Below are 22,905 nucleotides of genomic sequence, written 5' to 3'. Positions count from 1 at the left end.
AGGAGCAAGGGTGCTGCACCATTTGCAACGTAGCAACAGAGATGACCCACGGTCAACAGCCATCAGCTGCAAGCAATTCAGAGGTCACCCCAGTGGCTTTGCATTTCAGTTGCTAAAATTAGCCCTGTATATACAACCTCTGAAGCAGGCATGTTTGGTATTGTCTCAGTATACAATGGTGCTACACTGTGCCAACAAAACATAGATACTGAAGTCTCAATATATGAGTCAATGGCTGGCACTCGTGTGGTTTCCTATGAATGTTATTTAAAATTGGTTATTTAATAATGTAATAGACAATTCTTATCGTATAGATGAAATGGATACACCTACACTTGTACTTTTTGTGGAAAATTAAAACAACCACAATTTTTTGGGGGGGGGAAATCCCTTCATTGCAAATGATATATATCGTGCAGTCACTCATGCACGTAGGAACATTGGTATCTTTGCTACAATACACACATTGGTACATTCCACGATATTAGATTAATCTAACTAGAATATCAGTGTAGAATGAATAAATCGTAGTGTCAAAGATGGAAAAAGTGAGGGCAGGGAGAGCAACATGAGATAAGCGTCATTGCCTGGGAGGCAGGGTTCACCCAAAAAGACACGCGCCGGTGAAGAGCTGAGCACACGCGGGGAAGGAATGGCATTTCAGGATGGAGGGAAGATGGTCGTCTCTTCAAAGGTTAACAGCTCGGGTTGTTGAGGTCATTGGAGGTGGATAAAGGGTCACGTACAAAGCGTTGGGGGGTGGGGGGGGGTAGCGGATGACACGGCATCCTGCTTAGGGACTGAGGAGCCGCCCCACACACAGCTCAGCCTCCTCCTGCCCGGTGGCAAAAGTTGTGCAGGTCACACGAGTATTTGGCTGCTATAAATTTCCACGTAATAAGCCACTTCATTAGGCTATCATTTGTGGCCAGGTCGCTACTGAAAAAAAGAGCTACAATATATCGCTCAGCGGCCCTCATCTGGTAAAATAATAATAGTTTTAGTTTAGCTTAGAGTGGGCAAAAGAGATGACAGGGCAGCTTCTGGGGTGAGACCAGTAGGACGGGAAGAGGCTGGAATCCAGCAAGAAGGGGCAGGTGGCCGAATACGGCCACACGTTGGTGCTGGGATCAACTTTGCACCGCCCTGTGCTCAGTCGCCTGCGTTAAGACTTGTGGAAACCCGGCAGGAACTGAAGACTGTTGGTGTAGTTAGCAGTGGTAGTGTGCAGAGCAAATGTAAAAATGTTTTGTTTTTCTGCTCAACGATAATTGTAAACGTCTACAACCAGGTGACAGCCCTTGGATAGAAGACCATTGAGAAGGAGACCAGGCCAGATGGGAATGTGGCAACGAAAGCGGAGGTCCCGTGGCTGGTACAGTGTGGCAGACACAGGAAATCAGACGGTAAAAGCTGAGCTTATGACCAGACACATGCACTCATGCATACGTGTGGGAGCATACACACACTGGTGCATGCAAAAACAGACACGCTCAGACAAAGCTCCAGACATTTGCAGTGAACCAGCTGACAAGGCACAGCGAGTGAAGGGACAAACCAGTGAGATGCACGGCAAGTTCAAATTAAACGGGAGGTGGACTGGACCACTTGGAGTGGTGAGCATTGGAGATGGCACAGGGGCCCCAAGGAAGCGGGGTGGGGGGGTCGTTCCGCACACACGGGAAATGGGCCGTATTCAGCGGTGTTGGTGGCAGCGGTGAGCTACGGGGAAGCTGTTAAAAGAGGTGCGCACTTGCACTGGGGCCGCACAGGGACTACGCCAGAGAGGGGCCACGGCAGGGCCGAGCAGTCGGGAGGGCGAGCTGGAGCGAGTAAGCGAGCGGAGCGACAGCGGCAGATGCTTGGCAGAGGCAGCGGCCGCCAACCCCTTGGATGGCCCCCACAGGAGGGGCCAAAGCGGGTTAACTGCCGCCATAGCCTGCAGAGTGCTGGGTGTGAAAAGAAGACCAAATTCAACATTTTCTAATGCGTGAAAAAAAACGGCCTGCAAAAACAATCGGCCAGCTTAAATGAATGGGAGCAAAGGCTTTATTAATCCTGCACTACTCGAAACCTCAAAGCTATAGTTTAGGAAGCACTGCATTGCACACACTGGTCAATGTTCTCACATTTTCTGACTAAATGCACTCGTGTATGGAAGAAAAATAAGCCCTATATATATTTGACGATGCCAGAAATTCCCCTCACAAGCGAGCGGGTGAGCAAACCCTCAAGTGTAAAACACTGCAACCTGCACTCGTTGGATTGCTCCAGATGACACACGCGGGGCGCACACAAACCCCTTCCTGAGCAGACACATTCCCGAGAACAATCGCTTATCACTGGCGCTCAGCAGTCTCGCCGCCACCGACCACTATGCACCCTCGTGCTACTGCTGCTGCTGCTGTCAAGCACTCCACGCCATAAGCAGTGGCTGCAAGCTCAAGCCAAAGTGTCAATCCTCTCCACGACCAGTAATGTATATTCCGCATTTCCATGGCAAGGACCAGTCTTCTCCATACGACAACAGTCACGCTAGAAAAGTATTATAGAACTGTACATCCATTACAGTTCAACAGTAATTTGAAGCCCGACCAATCGATCAACTTATCTTGTATAATTAAAGGCCGTGTTATCATGCGATTAAATATGGAGGCAAATAGACGTATCTCTACTGGGGAAGTACTTTGTCCCTGAAGATACATCCTGGATGCAAAACAAAACCACATTTAGTTTTCACTTCGTTTTCTCTATTACCAACTGGAATTTGTACTGCGTGGTGCAGAACCGTAGGCCCAGAAGACCTGGCAAGTGTTGCCGTGCAGAGGCGACGCAAATGTCCGTGGAGACATTATGAGGGTGGCAGTGCATGTGTCAGTGTGCAGCAGCAGCTAGAAGCAGTAGCAATAAGTAGCGTGCCCCTTGGTCCCCATGCTGTTGCGAGCATCACATCCATGGGAGAGAGGGAGCAGTGGCACCGTCACCGTGCTCCGCTAATCACAGTGCGGCTTCCCACGCAGCGAGCAAGCGAGCCGACAATAATGACGGGAGGATCCACAATGCCACTTGCGCACAGCTCAAGGAGGAGATGAACTTGTAAAGAGAGAAAGACAGGGCATCGTATGCCGTTGTTCTCTTTCGCACACTGCTATCTCAGAGCTATTTTAAAATGTGTAACTTTTTCTCAGAGGGGGGAAAAAACCGACAGGAAGCCGCATGAGCAGTTCTAATGCCAAAGACGATGATTACTCAAACGCCACAGCCTCGTGCCTCACCACCAGCGCCATGAAATATAAAGTCACAGTCTGAGCATTGTGAACATTTAATCCTGAGTTCAATACCAGCTTAAAGACCGGTCACAAAAACAAACCACCCTTGTAACTGATTTTGAGGACATCGACTTTAGAAAATATGAGTGTCCTGGTTCAGATGCAGGAAACATCTTTCCACAGAAAATAATATTCCGCTAAGTATATTGAGCACGTTGAAAATGGGGAGGAGAAACTGCTGGTGAGAGACGGATGAGAGAGATTTATGCAGGAATGGGATGCGGTTGATAAGAAGCTACCGATTGGGATAATGTGGAAGATTGAGTAAACAGAATCCCTGCAGGTTTATCTGACATATCACTCCTATGTGAAGTTATCTCTTGCATTTCAACATGATGTTTAACGGCCACTTGACTAAACACAAATCCAATTTCTGCCAGCATGAAAAGACAAAGTGTTCTGTTAACAAACAAACCTCAGCACATTTCGTCTGGACAGAGCCTAATTGCACAGCGAAAAATATTCCCCTTTCCACTGGCGCATTCAAGCCGAGCCAGTGCAGGGCTCTCACGGTACTGGTGGTTCTTCACTAGCTATTAGTGATGGCTAGAGCCACAATCAAATCGTGGTTATTGCCATTAAAGACATCTGAAACTGGCTCAGGGCGGGGGGACAAGGTAGGGCCACGCTAATGACACGTTCATTGCGCGAAACATCAGTCAGCACAACGTGAGGAGACGCCGTCATCGCGCCATCTATATGCGTCTCGACTCGTTCGTTGTGTGTGACGTCAGCAGCACAGCCCGGCTTTTGCAGTGGAAAAACAACTTGGCCCCTCCCGAGTTGGCTCAGCACGGCCCTGGCACGGCTCGGCTTGGTTGCACGGTGGAAGAGGAACGACGACCTGGAAATACTTGGTGAAATTAAAGTGCGCATGTCGTACAAAGTGCGACTCGGCCTGACGAAGAGCGACCAAGGCCGAGTTGTGCGAAGACTCGCACAGGGATTACAAATGTCTGCACTCAGCATCTCCATGTAGAAACGCCACAACTACTGTTGCCAACTTGGCAAACATTCTGGCCACATCTGGATATTTTTGATGGTCGTGAAAATATTTTGGTTTCCTAAAAAGCTGAGGTGGTAGCTCTTGAAAACTGTTTCAATTTAGTGCCGCAGTGATGAAAATGTAATTAGTAACATGCAGATTTAGTTAAAATGCACGAAGGAGCAGGTTTGGGGCGCCACGGTGGCGAGACGTTAACTACCTCGCCTGGTATGCAGGAAGTCATGGGTTCAATCCTGACTCTGACGCCTTTAAATTTGGAATTTTCATGTTTGCCCTGTGGTCGCGTAGACTTTTCTCCTGGTCCTCTGGTTTTTCTCTCCACATTTAGAAACCTGCATTTAGAGTATTTGGCTGTTATAAATGTCCACATGATAAGCCACTTCGTTGAGATATCATTTGTGGCCAGGTCTCTTCTGAAAAATAGCGATATAGCTCAGTGGGCCTTACCTGGTAAAATAAAAATTGTTTAGTTATCATAAAAATAGTTTAGTTTTAGCTTTATTAAAATAGGCAGCGTTATAAATGTCCTATCTGAATATTTACCAAGAAGAAACATTCACTTGCGAGTTGTAAACATGTCTTTTTCAATGGGGACTGGGAAATCTATAATTTTTTGCTTCATGTAATTTTCAAGTAATCACTGATCGACTTTACACAAATTAAAAAAGTGAAATGAAAGTGCGCATGTCGTACAAAGTGTGACACGGCCTGATGAATATAGCCCACTAAGCCTCTTCTGAACTCTTCAAATGTGCCACAACCTTGCTTGGAGAACACAATAAAGGGTGAGTGGGCTACATTGTCACATTACACCTACACAAGATGACTATGTAGTATCCTGACCGTCAAACAAACCAGTTTAATATCGTTACAATGAACACATTTTGTGATTATATCTGATTGGCCATTGGGAAAATTATTCTTGCTGAGACAACAACAAAAATGCACTTCACGTATGATGTAAACGTGCATGCCCTGCCACTGCTGTACTGTATGTGCTTCAAATATAACGGTCAGGAGATCTGGAGAAAACAACACAAAGGAATAAGCAGGGCTAAAATCCAGCACTAATGGTCAGAAAGTAGGTTTAAACATGTTCTGCTTTAACCTTATGACATCAAGCAGAACAAAATGGTTCAATCATGCATAAGAACCACTGCACAACTCAACATATATATATCTGACATAAAGGCAGAAATCCACTGTATAGCCTTTAACAGACTGTTGGGGCAAGTGCTGCTAGCGAGCACCTATTAAAGCCAGCACGGCACAAGAGAGGGTGGGTGGCCGCAACCCGGCTTCCTTTGTCTTCCTAGTGGCGATGTTTGCACACCACATCGGCTAATAATTTGAGGCTGAGTAGACCTAGGGGAGGCCCAGGACCAGTTCAAATAATCGTCACTGGTGTTGGCCATGAGCGGGAACTGAATTCTGGTCGCGGAGCTCGTAACACAGCGCACTATCCACTACACTACCGCTCCCCATATGCACGTACACACATACATACATAAAGACGTGCCGTTCTTTGTGTGTTAATGGATGAAAGGGGATATTCGGCGAAATGCGCCAGCCTTTCCTCTCCGAACCCCAGCAGCCGCATGGTAAACTGCAAGCTGTGTCTGGAGGCTTCGTTTGGCATAAGGAATAGGGTTAGGCCAGGAATTGTCTCACGCCACAAAAATTCCAAAAATGTCAGCCAAGCAATGTAAAACCCACCAACTGTAGCAGTGCTGAGCTATGTGCTGGTAAAACATTTGTGACATAGACCTTTAACCTTGCTTGTCATGGCCACGATGCTCACAGCATTCCCAGAGTGTGCTTCTCACATCCAAACAATTAATACGTACAACATGCACACATTATCTTACGTTGACATTAATTATTACGACTGAATTCATGTTGATTGTTCAAATCAATAATTAATGTGGATTGGTTTTGACGGGCAATTCCGACACAAATTAAACAGTTATATAATATTTGTTGTTGATGACGACATCAAATAAGTCAGTATAACGTGCGTTTCAAATTGTGCTTTGGGACAGTTTGCATGGTAAATGCAGAGCACACAGAATGCAGTCTCACATTTGTATGACAAATGGCCACAAAATCTCGGTCGTCCACTTAAAAGTTCACACTGAAGAAAACCTCTTCAATGCATAGATGCATGGAAAAGATGAATGCATCGATTTGGCAGCCCGTGTGCCTAGCAGGTGCAATGTCAGAGAACTGCACATTGGACTCTGACATGTCGATGTTTTTCACCAAGTTTTCAACAGCAACTATGGCAAAAAGTGACTGGAAGAGGCATCAGTGGGAAGGAGACGGGCGACTAGGCAGGGTTCACTGTGACCACAATGAGTTACGCATTACGCATGTTCCTGAAGCCCCCACAGCCACAGGAAAAGACAAAGCCCTACATTAAGAATACTGGCTTTTGCGGGTTTACATGATAGAATAATCTCGCGTGGTCGGTAAAGTATTTAAAGTCGTGCATTACGCAAACGGCAGAGGGTGGTGAGTCACGGTGAAAGGGGAGTGTGGTGGCGGCAGTGTCTAGCATGTTGCGCTGTGTACACACAGCGAGCCCCTGCTCACATCAGTAGCAAGTGATATCTGAATCGGTCTTAGCATTGGCTAGTGTAAAGTATGGTGAAACGACCCATCCTGGTGTGGGGAGGCCATTATCCAGCGGTGGATTGACAAATAGCTGTCAAATATTAATTATTACACTAATGAAGCAACAGAAATATTTATTTATTTCTAAAATTGCCTGATGCAAAATATGAAATTATCAGCCCAATGAATCTAACTTGGCATAAACTTCCTCAAAAAGTATGTGGGAAATATTTATATTGTGTTCATCTATTTAAATTCATTTAATGAAAAAGAGTTACTCTTTCCTTTACCCAGGACAGCCTTTTGGAGTCTGAAGACTGTTTTTCAGGAGGACAAATCTGTATGTAGAGGTCAGTGATATCCTTGCTGTGCTATCTACTGATCACTTTGCAGGCCAGCAGGTAAAGATTGTCACATCACAAGATGCTCTCAGACCACAAAACCCAAATTGTACATTATCTCATTGGATCTCGGAAGCTAAGCAGGCTGGAGCCTAGCTTGTACTTGGATGTGAGACTGCTCAGGAGGGAATAATAGGTGATATCGGCTTGGGCTACAAGATGGCCAGGAGATGAAAACATAGAAATGGATTAAATATTTTTTGTGCGGAGCTTTGCATGGTATTATCTTGTCCACTTTGGTATTCTCTGGGTACTCCAGTTATCTTCCACATGCCTAACGCTCGTTAAAGCAATTGACCAAACATCTCAATTCAGGACTCCTCGAAAAAAGCACCTTTAAACACAGTGTGGCTTTCATGTGTAAATAGCGTAGTATTATCACTAACTCGACATAATCCACCAGCCCCACCTCCAGAGCACTGTATAGATGTCGCGCATCACGGCCACCACGCCTGCTACAATTCCGAAACGTTCACAGTCAGGGGTGGTGGGGCACTGTGTGAGATGCGCACATCCTACAAGCGGGGTTTACGCGGCGTGCGGGCGGGCTGGAGGGCGGGTGGGGGACAAGCAGCCTGGCGATCGTTAGCTGAGGAATGCACGCCCTGCAGACTTCCCATTGTTGTGGCGATCCTGCTCGTGTATGGGAACACTGCACGCGTGGAGCCGCACCCCCGCAATGCTACACCAATAAGAAAGGGGAAACTTGAAAGGGCACTTGTGAAGTCTCTTGTGTGGCCCAGCGGACAATGCAGTGGTGGGTGACCACAGAAAAAAAGAGTTCATGCATTGTAGATTAGAGGGGGGCGGGGGGGGGGTTTTCTTCCTTTTCTTGCTCTGCACGTCAAAGCAATTTGGTCTACTCGGGACACAAGCATAACGGAGTGAAATCACGAACTCCAAGTGGTTCACAGACAAGATAAAAAAACACTTTTGCTGCCATACATGTTGAGCCTGATGCAAGTGTCAGGGAAAACGGCTTTTTTGGGTGGGGAAGACACCAAAATGGCAGCATTGGCAGACACTGCCATGCTGCCAACTCAGGAAAGAGAGCTTCGACATTGGTTACTGAAACAAAACCATTCCCACAGCACTCGCAATTGAGCATCTGAACCCGAATATTGTTTTATTGCACTGCAGGGGCATGTCAGAACCTCAAAACTGCGGCGTGACAAAAACGAGGTGTATACTACAATGGCACTGGGAAGCCTGTCGGCAAGCCAGTCATTATCCTCCCGTAGATTCTGGGGCTCTCCGCACCCGTCACTGCTCAAAACGCCATGCAGCATTGCTGCAGAATAATGGTGGATAACAACATCGGCACCAACAAAGAGATACATCAGTCATTATCAAGGTAATACATTTTAAAGGTAGCCAGAATGATGGGGGAAAATTACAGAAGAAAACAAAATACGCAGATGCTTGATGAGCGGAGCAGACTGGTAGATGAATGCATGTCAGAAAGTATGCTCCCCATAGTGAAGGAAAGAAATGTTTAAAACATAAGCGGAGTAACAATACAATATAATTATTCCCTCTTCTATAGCAAAATAGAGGAGGGAAGCACTCACGCTGCCTGCACGGCTGTTTAAGAGAAGAAACTTAAGGATCATATTAGGTAATGTGATCAAGTGAGATCTACTAGAGCAGTGGTTCTGGACCCGCGGAATCAAGGTCAACCCTCAAAGGATTTTCTTGGATCACCAATCAGAAAACAGATGACTGTGAAAAAAAATTGTATACACAATCGTTCCACAGACCAATGTTCATAGCCTTGCAGACCACCAGTGGTCGATGGACCACAGGTAGGAAACCACTGTACTAAAGGGATGTCTGGCTTTGGGATGGCTTTCCTAAACACAGTGGCAGTATGTGCAATACAGAATTTTCTACTCGAACTACAAACAAAGACAATGGACGAAAAAACACACAGGACTGGTACGTCCACGGACTGCATTTATAAACGGGCGACAAAAAGGTTTGTGATCACGACAATACACACAGCGGGACAGAATAAAACGGTGTCGGAGTTTGCCCACGCATGCGGTCACAGTGGAGGATGCAGCGCATAAGCGAGAGCAGGAGGGCCGCACGTGTCGCACAGCGGCCAGGGCGAGGGGCAAACACCAACCTGACGACGTTGGGGTGCTCGAAGGTCTCCAGCTGCCGCAGCAGGGCCACCTCACGGATGGTGGAGAGCGGCATGCCCTCCTCACCCGTCTGTACGCGCACCTTCTTGAGGGCCACAAAGCGGCCTTCATTCTGCAGGTCGCGCGCCTTGTACACCTGTGCCGTAAGCCCCCACGCCGATCTCCGCAATGGGCTCGTACTGCAGCCGGATGTCGCCGCCGCACTGTTCCATGCCGCCCTGTGTGCCTCCTCGCTTGCCTGAAAGACAGCACCAACCCGCTGCTCGAACGCCAATCCGCTGTCGAATGACCTCTCTGCTCGGAACGCTGATCCGCTGCCGGATCTCCTCTCTGCTGGAACGCCGATCCGCTGTGGGAGTCACCTTCAGCAGCGATTACAGAGTACGGCGTTTACTGCCATCCGTCTGTCAAGAGACGCTTGTTTTGACAACGCTGCAAAGTTGACCAATTTGTGATCCATCCAAGCGTGGTTCCTCCAACATCGGATAGAACATGAAAGGCTGCCTACAAAAGCCAATATTCAAACACTGCTTGAACTTCAAAGTGTTTCAATAGCTCTGGCTCTTTGTATTTATTTAAATCTCAAATATGTACACTGTATACACAATACATATTTGAATTCACTGCAAATCAGGTTGGTACAACATGATCCTGATAACAAAACCGGTGTGCCTCCCAACTCTCATTTTGCTCCCAAGCTTAAGAACAACATGTCACTCACTGGACTATCTTCACTGAGCCACCGGCTGCACAGCAAATAACAAGGCGGCACATGCCACAGCAAGATGCCATGCATGCCTGCTGCCCGACATGAACACTGTCACTTTCAAGTACTGCAGGACGGGGGTTTGAATAATCCCAGTGTATTCTTCAATGGAATGTTACAGTCCCCAGCCTGAACAGTCGAATCACAGACAACATCAAATGCTAAATAACACAACAATTATCTGGGCGATTCTAACAACCAACACGGCAAATAACAGATTAGATTATACTGTCCGTTGATTTATTACTTGAGATTTATTACTCTTGCAAGCGGTTTACAGTTTTACCCGTTTGTTATCATATATACACATTCACTTTATAAGCTGGGAGGTCAGCAAGGGAGAGAGTATGCCAGACAGGCAGTGGTATGAAGAGGAAACTATCTGATTGTGCCCTGCTGTTCTCAGCATGAGTGAACGCTGTTATACGTCAGATCGCAGCCGAGACCGTGATGAAGTCAGCGCAGATGGTTGCCACTGCCGTGAAAATGACGTGTTATGTCTGTGTGTTTTATCACCACACTGCACCCGTGGACATATCAATCTGACAGCGGCTTGAACGCTGCTGCGATTGTACAGGAGATCTTACTTTTCCCCCACTCGTAAACATGGGTTAGTTTCCCAAATATTTATGGGGTATTGGTTGTCAATGAAAACGAATGCAAGATCAAACGTTACAGCCCAGTACTGTACAAGGCAATAAAGGGAAATACATACACAGTAAATTCTTACCCATGGAAGCAGTTTTGGAAATTAGAATTCTACATGTGATTTTCACCTTTTGTGAGACCATGTACAATGCTGTACCTGCATCGGTCGAACGCATGGCTACTGCCAGGTGTTTATATAACATTCGTGTCATAGCCCCAATAGAGTTTGCTCCTCCGTAATTAAAATGAAAAAAACGTTGGGCCCTATCAATGTTGGGAGTTTCCTTGGGTTTATTGTTGCAACTCGTGCTTTGTAAATCCCACTAGTCAACTCCAGAAAGGCCTCGGATACAAAAAGGGGGCAAGTTTGTTTACAACACAGCCCTCCAGTGTTACCAGAGAAACACAAAAAATGTCAAATATTTTCCCAGCTCCACAGGGCACCGGTCAGACTCCACCCCCGAGGGAGGTGTGATCGCGGCTGGCGAGGAGAAGCAGGATTCCAGGCAAATCCCCGAGCCCAAGACTCGGGCTGCGCCTTTTTGCTGCTGCCGCAGGCACCAAGTGCTCACTCACGTGACAATCCACCACCACCACCACCACCACTAAAACCACAACTACCAAAACCAACCGCAGGAACCACCTGGACCGGCAACACTGCCACCACCACCATCATCACCACTCACCTCTCATTCCGTTTGCCTGGTCAATTCGCATTGAGGCCATTTACTTTACACCGTGTGTAGCGAAGAGCCACTGGGCGAAGCACGTGCTACTAAAAGAACAAGGAGGGGAAAATACCTGAGACTCATTTTTAAAGACTAATCTATGGGGTACTTTTCAAGTAGCCCTGAATTTCCATTCACCTTACGTGCGCTACAGAATGATTCACACGTGAAGTCAGAGGGATTCATGAAAACATGCCAAGCTCGTGTTAACGTGGAGGCTGAAGTGATGATTAAGTGGAAAATCATTGCCGGTAAATAATGGTCCATTTACAATCGGTTCTCTGGTTTCCTTTATTTGAATAGACAAATTGGCCTTGAATAGTTTCTACCATTTGTAGGAGCGATGTGAGAGGCAACAATATACATTCAGGTGTTTTCCAGTTCGCTTTTTGTGCCACTAGAACTTGTGTGCACGAGGGAAAAAACGGTGTCTGGACGGAGAAGAAAACCAACGGGCACAGAGACGACACCGCCTGGAGGAGGTGGTGGCGTTATTTCAGGACATCCATTTTTAGGGCTCAAGATTAATGTCGCGATTAAAAATAGTAAAATAGCTTTTTAATAGCCCGGTATCATACCACCCTCATGTTAAGGATTTGTGGGGCATGAACCCTGTTTAGATGCAGGGTTATAAGCAGTGTTCATTTATGGCTGTACCAATCAAGCACAGCACAACTATCAGCCTGGGAATAATTTACCTTAATTGTTAAAAAGCAGCAATCCCCTGCTGTTTTTTTCTTCATCACAAATCCACCCACAGCTCTATTAAATTTGGTAAGAAAAATACACACAGACTAACTCAAGCTTGTTGGACCTTCCCAAGCCATTAAATCAAGAGCATCTCGTAAATTAATGAGATAATTCTGCTAAATTTGGCCTGAGCTAATAGGTCACGTTACAGATCGCCGTCCCTGTGGTCCACCCCCTGGTGAACCGGCTCTGACTCACTGCAGCAAACTCCTTGCGGAGGGGGGGGGGCAAGGTGTTTGTTCAGGGTGTATAGCAACACGAGACACATGCACCTCACCACATAGCCTGCACTTGCGTTGCGAAGGCAGATGTTGTCCAGATTAACAGTACGCTACTCAAAAATCGTACATTTGACATTTACATTATGGCCAAAACTGATCTTTAAATATACGGGCACATTTAACTGTGCCGCGTATTAATAGTGCTTTCGTTTTAAATAATATTTATTTCACTGTATTTCCTGCATTCTAAACCACCTGTTCACTAATCATAACTTGCAATGCCATCGGTTTAAACAATACTGGCATTGCAATGAAACAATAAACGGTGGTCCTGCATCAACACTCCCTTAAACCAGTTTACAGCAAAGTAAATAACTCGATATTTACATGTTTAGTATTCTGCAAAGCAAAGGCCACGTAGAAAATACGACTCATAACGCCATGAAAGCCCTTAAGTAGTGTTTGATTGTAAGAGTAATCGGACTTAAACTTTCATGTAAGTTCTAGGTACTACTCAGTATGCTTATTTTCACAAGTTAAACTTCATCTCCGACGAATACCTTTTAAAGCTAATTATAATAATTCAGTGACGAACATGAAAATTATCACGGGTCGTATATATAACAATAGGGCTGGGGAATTTACCACGTCCACATGCAGTATACCTAACCACGCAAAATACCATTCTGAGATCATCAATTCCAATAAATGTGCACATATTTGTAGAATAAGCAAAATGCCACGCATGGAATTTTCCCACAAAACGTTATATTCCACTAAAAAGCATGGGTAATGAATTCGCCTGGGATTTATTTAGGGGGAACACATTTCGATGAAATTGCACTGCACACTACGTTAGCCCGTGTGTGAATATATACCAAAGTGATCTGCGACACACAGTCGTCCCTCCTTCAATGTGCATATGAATAAAGTTACATAATCACTAAAAAACCCATTAAGGAATTGGCCAAACAGCCAAATGCAGGACCCCTTCTGACTCATGCCCCACATGTTCATGAACCACACAGCTCGAGGCAACCACCGGCACTCCATTTCCACAACTGGAGTTGCCAATTGGAGCAGAAGCCTGCATTCTTCTGAACTATTTCTTTTATAGGGCTGGCCTGAATTCCACATCAATATTCAGACACAGCAGATCTAGGCACGTATGGTAAACACGAGCGCAACTCAAGCGATAACTCAAGTAAAATCATGGGAATTACACTTTTTTGTTGCTAACTTCAGTTGTCTTATCAATTGGGAGTCCTGGGCAAAATCGGGCTCGCTCAGGTGAACTCAAGTTGGCTGTCCATGCCCGCGAGCCATTCGTTTGGATGACGATATTATGATGAATATCGTCCCACTATGAAAAGCTAACAGACGCTCATGGACATGTTTGTAGCTGATCGCTATGCGTTACGGCACTGATCAAATCTGTGAATGACGAGATCAAAAAAACCCATCACAAGATAAAAAAAATTACTTGTTTTAATACAGTAACGATTAAACAAGCACAAGGCGAGCACTCACAGCCTGCCGTTGTCCACACTGCAGCAGCCTGAGGCCACGCATTTCCCGTATAGTAACAGTATAAATTGCACGCCTGTCACATTCCTCAGTAACCTAAATAACTACTGTACACATTGTATGAAACACGAAGACAAAGATTCCCCGCGTAGCCTTTAATAGGCTGTTTGGGGCAAGTGCTGTTAGCGAGTAGCACCCATGAAGGCCGGCACGGCACACGAGGGGCTGTGGGTGGCCAACACCACCACGCCCGGCCGCCTTTGTCTCCTGCACAAGGTACTCATTTGAGGCTGAGTCGACCTAGGGGAGGCCCACGACCGGTTCAGATAATCATCACCGGGTGTTGGCCGTGAGCGGAAACAGAATCCGCTACGCAACCGCTCCCCTATATGAAACACACACACACACATCCTCACTCTCACTTCAAAACGATGTCTCTCTCGGTCCGTAATTATCCAAACTGTGTGCAGAATATCTCTGCTGCTTTTCACTTCTCTCGGCCATGTGCGTGAAGTGTACACCACGCATGGACAAAGACACCCCCCCCAACCCCCGTGTAGCCTTAACAGACTGTGTGAGCACATGCTGTTCGCGAGCACCTATTAAGGCCAGAACGGCACACGAGGGAGTGTGGGTGGCCAACAATCACAAGCGGCCGCCTTTGTCTCCCCCAAGCGGTGTTGTTTACATACCACACCAGGTACTCATTTGAGGCCGAGTCTACCTACGGGTGGCTTAGGACCGGTTCAGATGATCGTCACTGGTGTTGGCCGTGAGCAAGAATCGAACTCGGCTGGCCGGGTCCGTAGCGCAGGGCGCTAACCACTGCACCACCGCATCTCCACACACCTGCAAAGACAAATATCCCCCGTAAAGCCTTAACAGACTGTTGAGCCAAGTGCTGCTAGCCAGCACCTATGAAAGTACACACACAAACACAGGTGCACAATTACACGTGCCCGTACGCACACACACCGCGTATACAGATGCATGCAGACGAGGCGCACATGGGTGCAGACACACAGACATGGGGCCGTCCATAAATGACGTCACGCACCTCGGGGGGGGGGGGGGTCAGACATTTGTGACGATGGGGGGGGGGTTGAGAAACGTGACGTCACATCAAAATGCGCAACTTTAAATAAATACAGACAACACGTTCTACTTAATTAAATATACTTTTTTATAAATGCTTTCTTCTACATCAGAGTGCAGCGCCACATTAAATACGCACTACAATGACAATAGTTTAAAACAATTTGAAGCATGTTTTATTTTTGGGGGGGATGGAGGGGGCAGAGCTTTGTGACGTCATATTTGAGGGGGGGGGTCTGACGAAGGGGGGGGGGGAGGTCAAAATTCGTCCAAAATCGCGTGACGTCATTTATGGACGGCCCCCATGTACGCACGCAGAAAAGGTCTTGTAACATTTTCTCACGTCCGCGTGTACACAAACACACACGTACAACAAGCTCACCCACTCACTCCTCCAGTATACATACAGCGTGCACACGTGCCAACCACATACTCACGTATGCACACACCGTGCATACAAACGTGGGCGCGCACACACACCCACACGCGCGCTGTGTACACAAAGACACGTGCGTACACATGTATGCACACACACTCATAGCAGACAGAAGCTATTGCTTTCACTTACCAAGCTCAGTGAGGCTTTCATTCATAAAAACACAGCAGCCTCTCACACGCACATTCACACACGCGCCCCCCTCCTCCTCCTCCCCACCCCTTGGGCATGTCCACCCAGGGAGATGTGGAGGCACAAACGCTCATTAAAACTTAACACACATACATTACATATACACATACTCTACATGCATTCATATCGTGCGATTAGTTTACACACACCACTGATATCTAACGATCCACGCGTACTTTTATTCTCAACAGGTTGGTTTGTTGCACATCTCACGGAGGAACAGTGTTCAATTTGTAACGAGCCAGATGTGAGAAATCTAAGGCTGAACGATTAATCGATTTCAAATCGATTATCAAATCGCGAAGGCTGCGATTTGAAAAGTCATATTACTTTCTTATTGGAATTGTTTTATTTTTATTATTATAACTCTATTTGTTTAACTTAACAATTGTTCTGTTTGATTGTTCTATTTCAATTAAAACATTTTAATAAATACATGTTGGAAGCGATTCATGTATTTTAAATTCTCATCCTTGCATTAGAATATATAGAGCAGTTCATATTTTGATGGTATTATGTTGTAATGCTCCATCACATACTCTTTGGTTCTTTCGGTAAAGTCACGTAGGTAGAAATAAAATAAAACAAATCACGACGTTTCGATCGCAACACTCCAACGCTCCATCACATGTTTTAAATAGATTACGCAGTGACTATTGCACTGAAGCAAATCAAATCGCAATATCTGTCAGAAAAATCGCAATTAGATATTTTACCCAAATCGTTCAGCCCTCGAAAAAATCCCGTCACCAACAGAAACAACTTCGGCCAACACGTGGATAGTTATTTTGTGCTGCTGTGGCCGCATAAGACCGAGTGAGACAGACGTTGTATATGCAACACAAAGTCGTTGTGTGTGCCTAAATCTCGACGTAGCAATGCGTAGACTGTACCGGGATGGCTGGAAGACGTGACAGAGAATGTAGTTTTTTTCTCAATTAATTGGCTTTCATTTCAGTGGGGAATCTGTAAATATCTCGCTATTTGTAATGCACACACGCTCGCACACATAAAATACACGATGCTATGTGCACAACAAACGAGTGCACATACAAATGAAGGACAATTCATGTACGTGCAATGCAATTAAGTGAACATGCAAATAGTTTGGAATGAATCACTGTAGGTGGTGAACTTTATTCAACCAGGTGAGAACAACCCCTTTGAGGCTGAAAGGCTCTTTAAACAAAGGATGGCCTGAATTATGCATACCGTACACATGTATACAGCACATGTATACAGCACACATCAGATTGTAAATGTTGTGGCTTGACTCTCCAACACACCGGTGTGCTGTACCAGTGAGCTGTACTAGTGACGAATTGGCCACGTTCTGTTTACGTGACAACCCTTTCTAGTTGGCTGTGTCGGGTGGTGGCGGGTTTTAACGACACATATTTACGCGATCTAGCCCCAAAAAAAACTATTATACACAGATATACGTGGGATTGATGGTCTAAAGCAATCTATTGAGAACTTTACTTGCAAACAGACAGGACTGAATTATAATGATTATGTTTCGAGTTTTTTGTGATATTGTGCTCGTGGCACTGCCAACGAAGTCACCAAAAATCGTGTTTAGGTCTGAATTAAAGTTACTCACCAAAAGGTCAGACTGAATTAAGTTTCAATGACTTTGACACGGCACATGCTGTACATACATGCACACCAACATTTGACAACTCCATTTAATGCACTGGGTGTACGCACCCATTATTTTATAGCCGAGCCGACCTAGGGGAGGCCCATGCCGGGTTTAGATAATCGTCACTGGTGTTGGCCGTGAGCGGGAATCAAACTTCGTAATGCAGAGCGCTAACTACTACACTACCACTCCGCACACACAAATACATAACATATATGCACAGGCACTGACACACGCGCCCACACTGACGCCGCAATGCCCGGGACCACACAGGTAGTCGCAATCCGGCTGCCAAGTCGTGCGGAATGTCACTGTGTGTGTCATTGTCATTATTCTCTGCGCGACTCAATAAAACTAGTTGCCCGTGAACGGGACGCTTTAATGCAATTAATGCGGGCGAGTGGGGAGACGTGGTTGGGGAAGGGGGGGGCAGGAGGAACAGGAGGAGGAGGAGATGGAAGACGGGAGGGGAATGAAGAGGAGGAAGGGGGGTTCAGCAACGGGGGAAATACAAATGAAGAGGCACACAAGGAACAGAAGGAAGAGTGGGAAGAAGTTTCATAATTATTGGGAGGATGAGCAGAAACAGCAGGGGAGAACAAAGGGGATCAGGAGAGAGGGGGGGGGACAGCAGGAGTGAAAGGCTGAGCAAGGGAAATAGGCGAGGGGAGCAGGTGGTGCATGAGAAGAAGGAACAAGCACACGAGTAGGAGGATAAAGAGATGAGAGCACGAGCAAGGGGGGCATGAGTAGAATGGGGAAAAGCAAAGCTCAGGAGGAAGGGGGCATAAGCAACAGAGAAAGAAGAACAGGAGGGTGAGAGAAGGAGCAGGAGGAAGATAATAATGAGGAAGAGGGGGGAGATGGAAGCAGCAGTAGCACATGGGGCCTCGCCAGGGAAGCAACTCTCCTCTCCCAACAAAGTTCGCGACAATCCCCGGATCACGGACATTTCCGCATTCCCCGTGAACAAAACCGGAGCACACGACCTCCCCCCCCCACCCGTTCCCAAGGCTCCTCAATAATCCTGCCGGCCCCAGACCCGGCGAACCCCCATAGACTGACCCAGAGACCCGCAATGACCCCACCCACCTCAATGACCCCTAATGCCCCAAAGACCTCAACGCCAGCAAAAGAGTCCACAGCAAACACTGTGACCCAAATCTTCAATAAGGGCACAGTGACCCTAAGACCCCAAGGAGCACATTGACAGAAAGTACTCTGAGAACTGGCAAACTCAAACCACCAACAATTTAAAAAGACACCCCACCCCCTCCCCATCAAATTAACATCCCAGAATCAAGCAACTCAAACTCAAGACCCCACACGAGGCAAGGTCCGCCCACCCACCCGGCACCCCCTCCCAGCCACTCCCAGCATCGTGGTGTCCCCCTTCAATCGCACACCCGGCACATAATAGGCAACAACAAAACACAACTCTACAAACACATCAACTCACACAGGATACTCACACGGTACACACCGACTCACACAAACTTACACACAAACTCACAACACAAACTCACAGAATACACCAACTGGCACCGCATAACAATACACTATTTCACAGAACTCAAAACACACCAATACACCAGCTCATAACGTTTTAACTCTAAACACACCCACAACACACATCTCACCACCGGAAAAAACACTCATAACACAGCGCACTCAAAACACACCCCATAGATACAGAGGTTGATAACACACAAACTCCTCACTTCTAACATCGTGGCACCACGCTTTCCTTCACTGCTGCACTCCATTTCATCTTCACAAGAACTCACCTCGTGTCTCATACCCCTGCTATTGCTATAAAGCGAGCACACCGCTGCATTATAGACTACACAACTCAAGTATAGACCACCCCACTGCAGTACAGAACACTCCATTGAAGTATAGTGAACATACAATACAGTGCACACCATTGCAAGGCACTACATAGTGCACACCACTACAACACACTGCGCACCGCTACAATAATACTTTACACTATGGACACCACTGTAAAACACTACAGTGCACACCAATGCAATGCACTGCACACCACTGCAATAATACACTACATAGTGAACGCCACTGCAACTCTACACTCACTATACGACGCACAAACACTGCGACACACTGCACGTTGCAAAGCACTGACACTCTTGTTGCATATCGTGCACTGCACGCACGGTGCATCAATTCAGAATCAAAATATGTATTTATACTGGGGGAATCCGATGAGCCACGAGGCTCTTTTTCGCAGCTCGGGTTGTCAAATGAAATCCGCTAAACCGGTAACAGTTTGCAGTATGGGTTACCGGTTTCAACAAGTCAGCAGGAACCGGTAACCGTTATCATTCGAATTTTAGTCATTAATTCGCAAGAGCACACAAACGACACGGCCCTCGTTTCTCGGTGAACAGGTAACGATGCAATTGCTCACGCCATGGCACGCGGAAAAGCCTCCACTGGAGTGAACTAGAGGGGGTATTTTGGTCTACTCTTCCACACTGACGCCAGACGTATTGGCAGAGGAGGGAGTACACAGACTTTACCCCACCACACACGACGATTGACTGATTGTTGAACCAAATTATACTGCTGGGCGGGGGGGGGCAGAGGTTGATGGTTGATTCACGAAACTTTCCCAATTGCTTCACCTGCCGCGCCGGGAAATTGGAACTGAACCAGCGAACGTCGTCTGAATTTCAAGGGCAAGCGCGCTAAACCATCCCACCACTGTGGCAGCTGCCTTCGTTTATCGGTTTTAAAACAAGGTAAACTTCTTGCGCTTATCACTCGACATGTCGACATGTGCGGCAAACCGGTAACCGTTTCCCACGTGGTGTTTTTACAAACCGGTTTTTTTACCGGTTACCGGTAATGCAACAACAACAAAAAATCCACGATTTCAAACCCACGTTTATCTTCATGTACAGTAGTAACAAAATCAAGTGACCGTAACGAAATAACCAGGAATTAAGTTTAACACGGTGGTGGCGGGCTTTTGCACCCAACCCAAGCCACCCCACCAACCCCTAAAGAACAACTCGCGGTGTGGGACGGCGCAATGCCACCACGGTGGCCCCAACGCTGCCCACCGTAGGGGGCCCAACGCTGACCACGCGGTGGCCCCAACGCTGCTCACCGTAGGGGGCCCAACGCTGGCCACGCGGTGGCCCCAACGCTGACCACCGTGGGGGGCTCAACGCTGACCACGCGGTGGCCCCAACGCTGCCCACCGTAGGGGGCCCAACGCTGGCCACGCGGTGGCCCCAACGCTGACCACCGTGGGGGGCTCAACGCTGCCCACCGTAGGGGGGCCCAACGCTGGCCACGCGGTGGCCCCAACGCTGACCACCGTGGGGGGCCCAACGCTGACCACGCGGTGGCCCCAACGCTGCCCACCGTAGGGGGCCCAACGCTGGCCACGCGGTGGCCCCAACGCTGACCACCGTGGGGGGCTCAACGCTGCCCACCGTAGGGGGGCCCAACGCTGACCACCGTGGGGGGCTCAACGCTGCCCACCGTAGGGGGGCCCAACGCTGGCCACGCGGTGGCCACAATGCTGACCACCGTGTGGGGCCCAACTCTGTCCACCGTGGGGGGCCCAACGCTGCCCACGCGGTGGCCCCAACGCTGACCACCGTGGGGGGCCCAACGCTGACCACCGTGGGGGGCCCAACGCTGCCCACCGTAGGGGGCCCAACGCTGACCACGCGGTGGCCCCAACGCTGACCACCGTGGGGGGCCCAATACTGACCACCGTGGGGGGCCCATTGCAAACGTGAAGTCGGTCTTTTGCCGTGTGCTCTATATCTCTCTCCATCTCTCTCCGTACTATAAACCACCACCACCACTTTGCGCTGTTCGATTTGTCCGCGTTAACCCGCCCGTTATCAAACAGCTGCTGGGTGAGCAGTGGGAGATCGATCGATCGATCGATTCTCCGTCCTTCTCGCCCACGTTGATCGAACTCAGGTGGCGGGGAGTGCGCATCGCGCCGTGCGCTCATCCCGCTGATCGCGAACTGTGGCGGAGACCGCTTCAAGTAGTGTTCACGGGCAGACGATGGACTGCTGATGATGATGATGGTGACGATGCTACTGGGAATAATGACCATTGCGATGATGGTTCTGGTGTGTTGTGCTGATGATGATGACGACGACGGTGCTGGTGTTGGCTGGTTGTGTTGCTGCTGCTGATGATGATGAACGCTGGTGCTCGGAGGTGGTGGATGATGAGGTGGATGATGATGATGTGGTGGATGATGATGATGTGGTGGATGATGTGGTGGATGATGATGATGTGGTGGATGATGATGATGTGGATGATGAGGTGGTGATGAGGTGGTGATGTGGTGGATGATGTGGTGGATGATGATGATGTGGTGGATGATGATGATGTGGTGGATGATGATGATGTGGTGGATGATGATGTGGATGATGATGTGGTGGATGATGTGGTGGATGATGATGATGATGATGTGGTGGATGATGATGTGGTGGATGATGTGGATGATGATGATGATGATGAGGTGCGTGTCGCACTCACCGGCTCTAGGCGCACGCTCGCACCGCCACGTGCACTCGCATGGTCAGCGTCTCCCTGCCCCCGGTGCTGGGGGGGTCCCCCAGCGAGGTCTCTCCTTGCCCCTCCTCCCCCCTCGTCGCCCTCCTCTCTCTCTCTCTCTGACCCTCTCACCTCGTCTCTCTCTGTCTGTGTCTCTGTCTCTCTGTCTGTGTCTCTCTCTGTGTCTCTCTGTCTCTGTCTGTGTCGCTCCGCTCTTGGCGGCCACGCGCTGCGAGGAGCCGCACTGCCTCCTGGGTGCCGCAGCGAGCGCGAGTCACTCGGCCGGCCCCGCCTGCAGACAGCCGCCTCCAATGTGCACCCCCCCCCACTCTATACACCCCCCCCACTCCATACCCCCTATACACCCCCACCCCATACACCCCCCCCCCACTCTATACACCCCCCCCATACACCCCCCCCCCACTCTATACACCCCCCCCATACACCCCCCCCCCTCTATACACCCCCCCCACCCCATACACCCCCCCCCCCACTCTATACACCCCCCCCCTATACACCCCCCCACTCTACACACCCCCCCCACCCCATACCCCCTATACCCCCCCCCACTCCATACCCCCTATACACCCCCACCCCATACACCCCCCCCCCCACTCCATACACCCCCCCCCCCACTCCATACACCCCCCCCCCACTCTATACACCCCCCCCCACTCTATACACCCCCCCCCCCACTCTATACACCCCCCCCATACACCCCCCACTCTACACCCCCCCCCCCCACTATACACACCCCCCCCATACACCCCCCCCCATACACCCCCCCCCACTTTATACACCCACCCCCCACTCTATACACCCCCCCCCACCCCAT

At 48.3% G+C, this 22,905-nt stretch overlaps 1 protein-coding gene across 1 annotated transcript in view; it reads right to left on the bottom strand.

Annotated features, from left to right (window-relative positions):
- The window catches only part of LOC133345927 (cyclin-dependent kinase 6-like), a 50,539-nt gene extending 28,256 nt beyond the window's left edge, over positions 1 to 22,283 (bottom strand). Inside the window, 4 exon segments of the mRNA XM_061557061.1 lie at positions 9,484 to 9,641; positions 9,643 to 9,740; positions 14,867 to 14,991; positions 22,053 to 22,283. Of these exon segments, the coding sequence (XP_061413045.1) occupies positions 9,484 to 9,641; positions 9,643 to 9,714 (230 nt within the window). The 5' untranslated portion in view covers positions 9,715 to 9,740; positions 14,867 to 14,991; positions 22,053 to 22,283.
- Positions 22,284 to 22,905: the final 622 nt, after the last annotated feature.

This window comes from Lethenteron reissneri, chromosome 23, assembly GCF_015708825.2.
Source record: "Lethenteron reissneri isolate LAM-NWPU_2019-01 chromosome 23, ASM1570882v1, whole genome shotgun sequence".
In the NCBI taxonomy this organism is placed as follows: Eukaryota; Metazoa; Chordata; class Hyperoartia; order Petromyzontiformes; family Petromyzontidae; genus Lethenteron; species Lethenteron reissneri.
The sequence above is the reverse complement of the archived record's forward strand: the minus strand, read 5'-3'. Positions and strand labels throughout refer to the sequence as shown.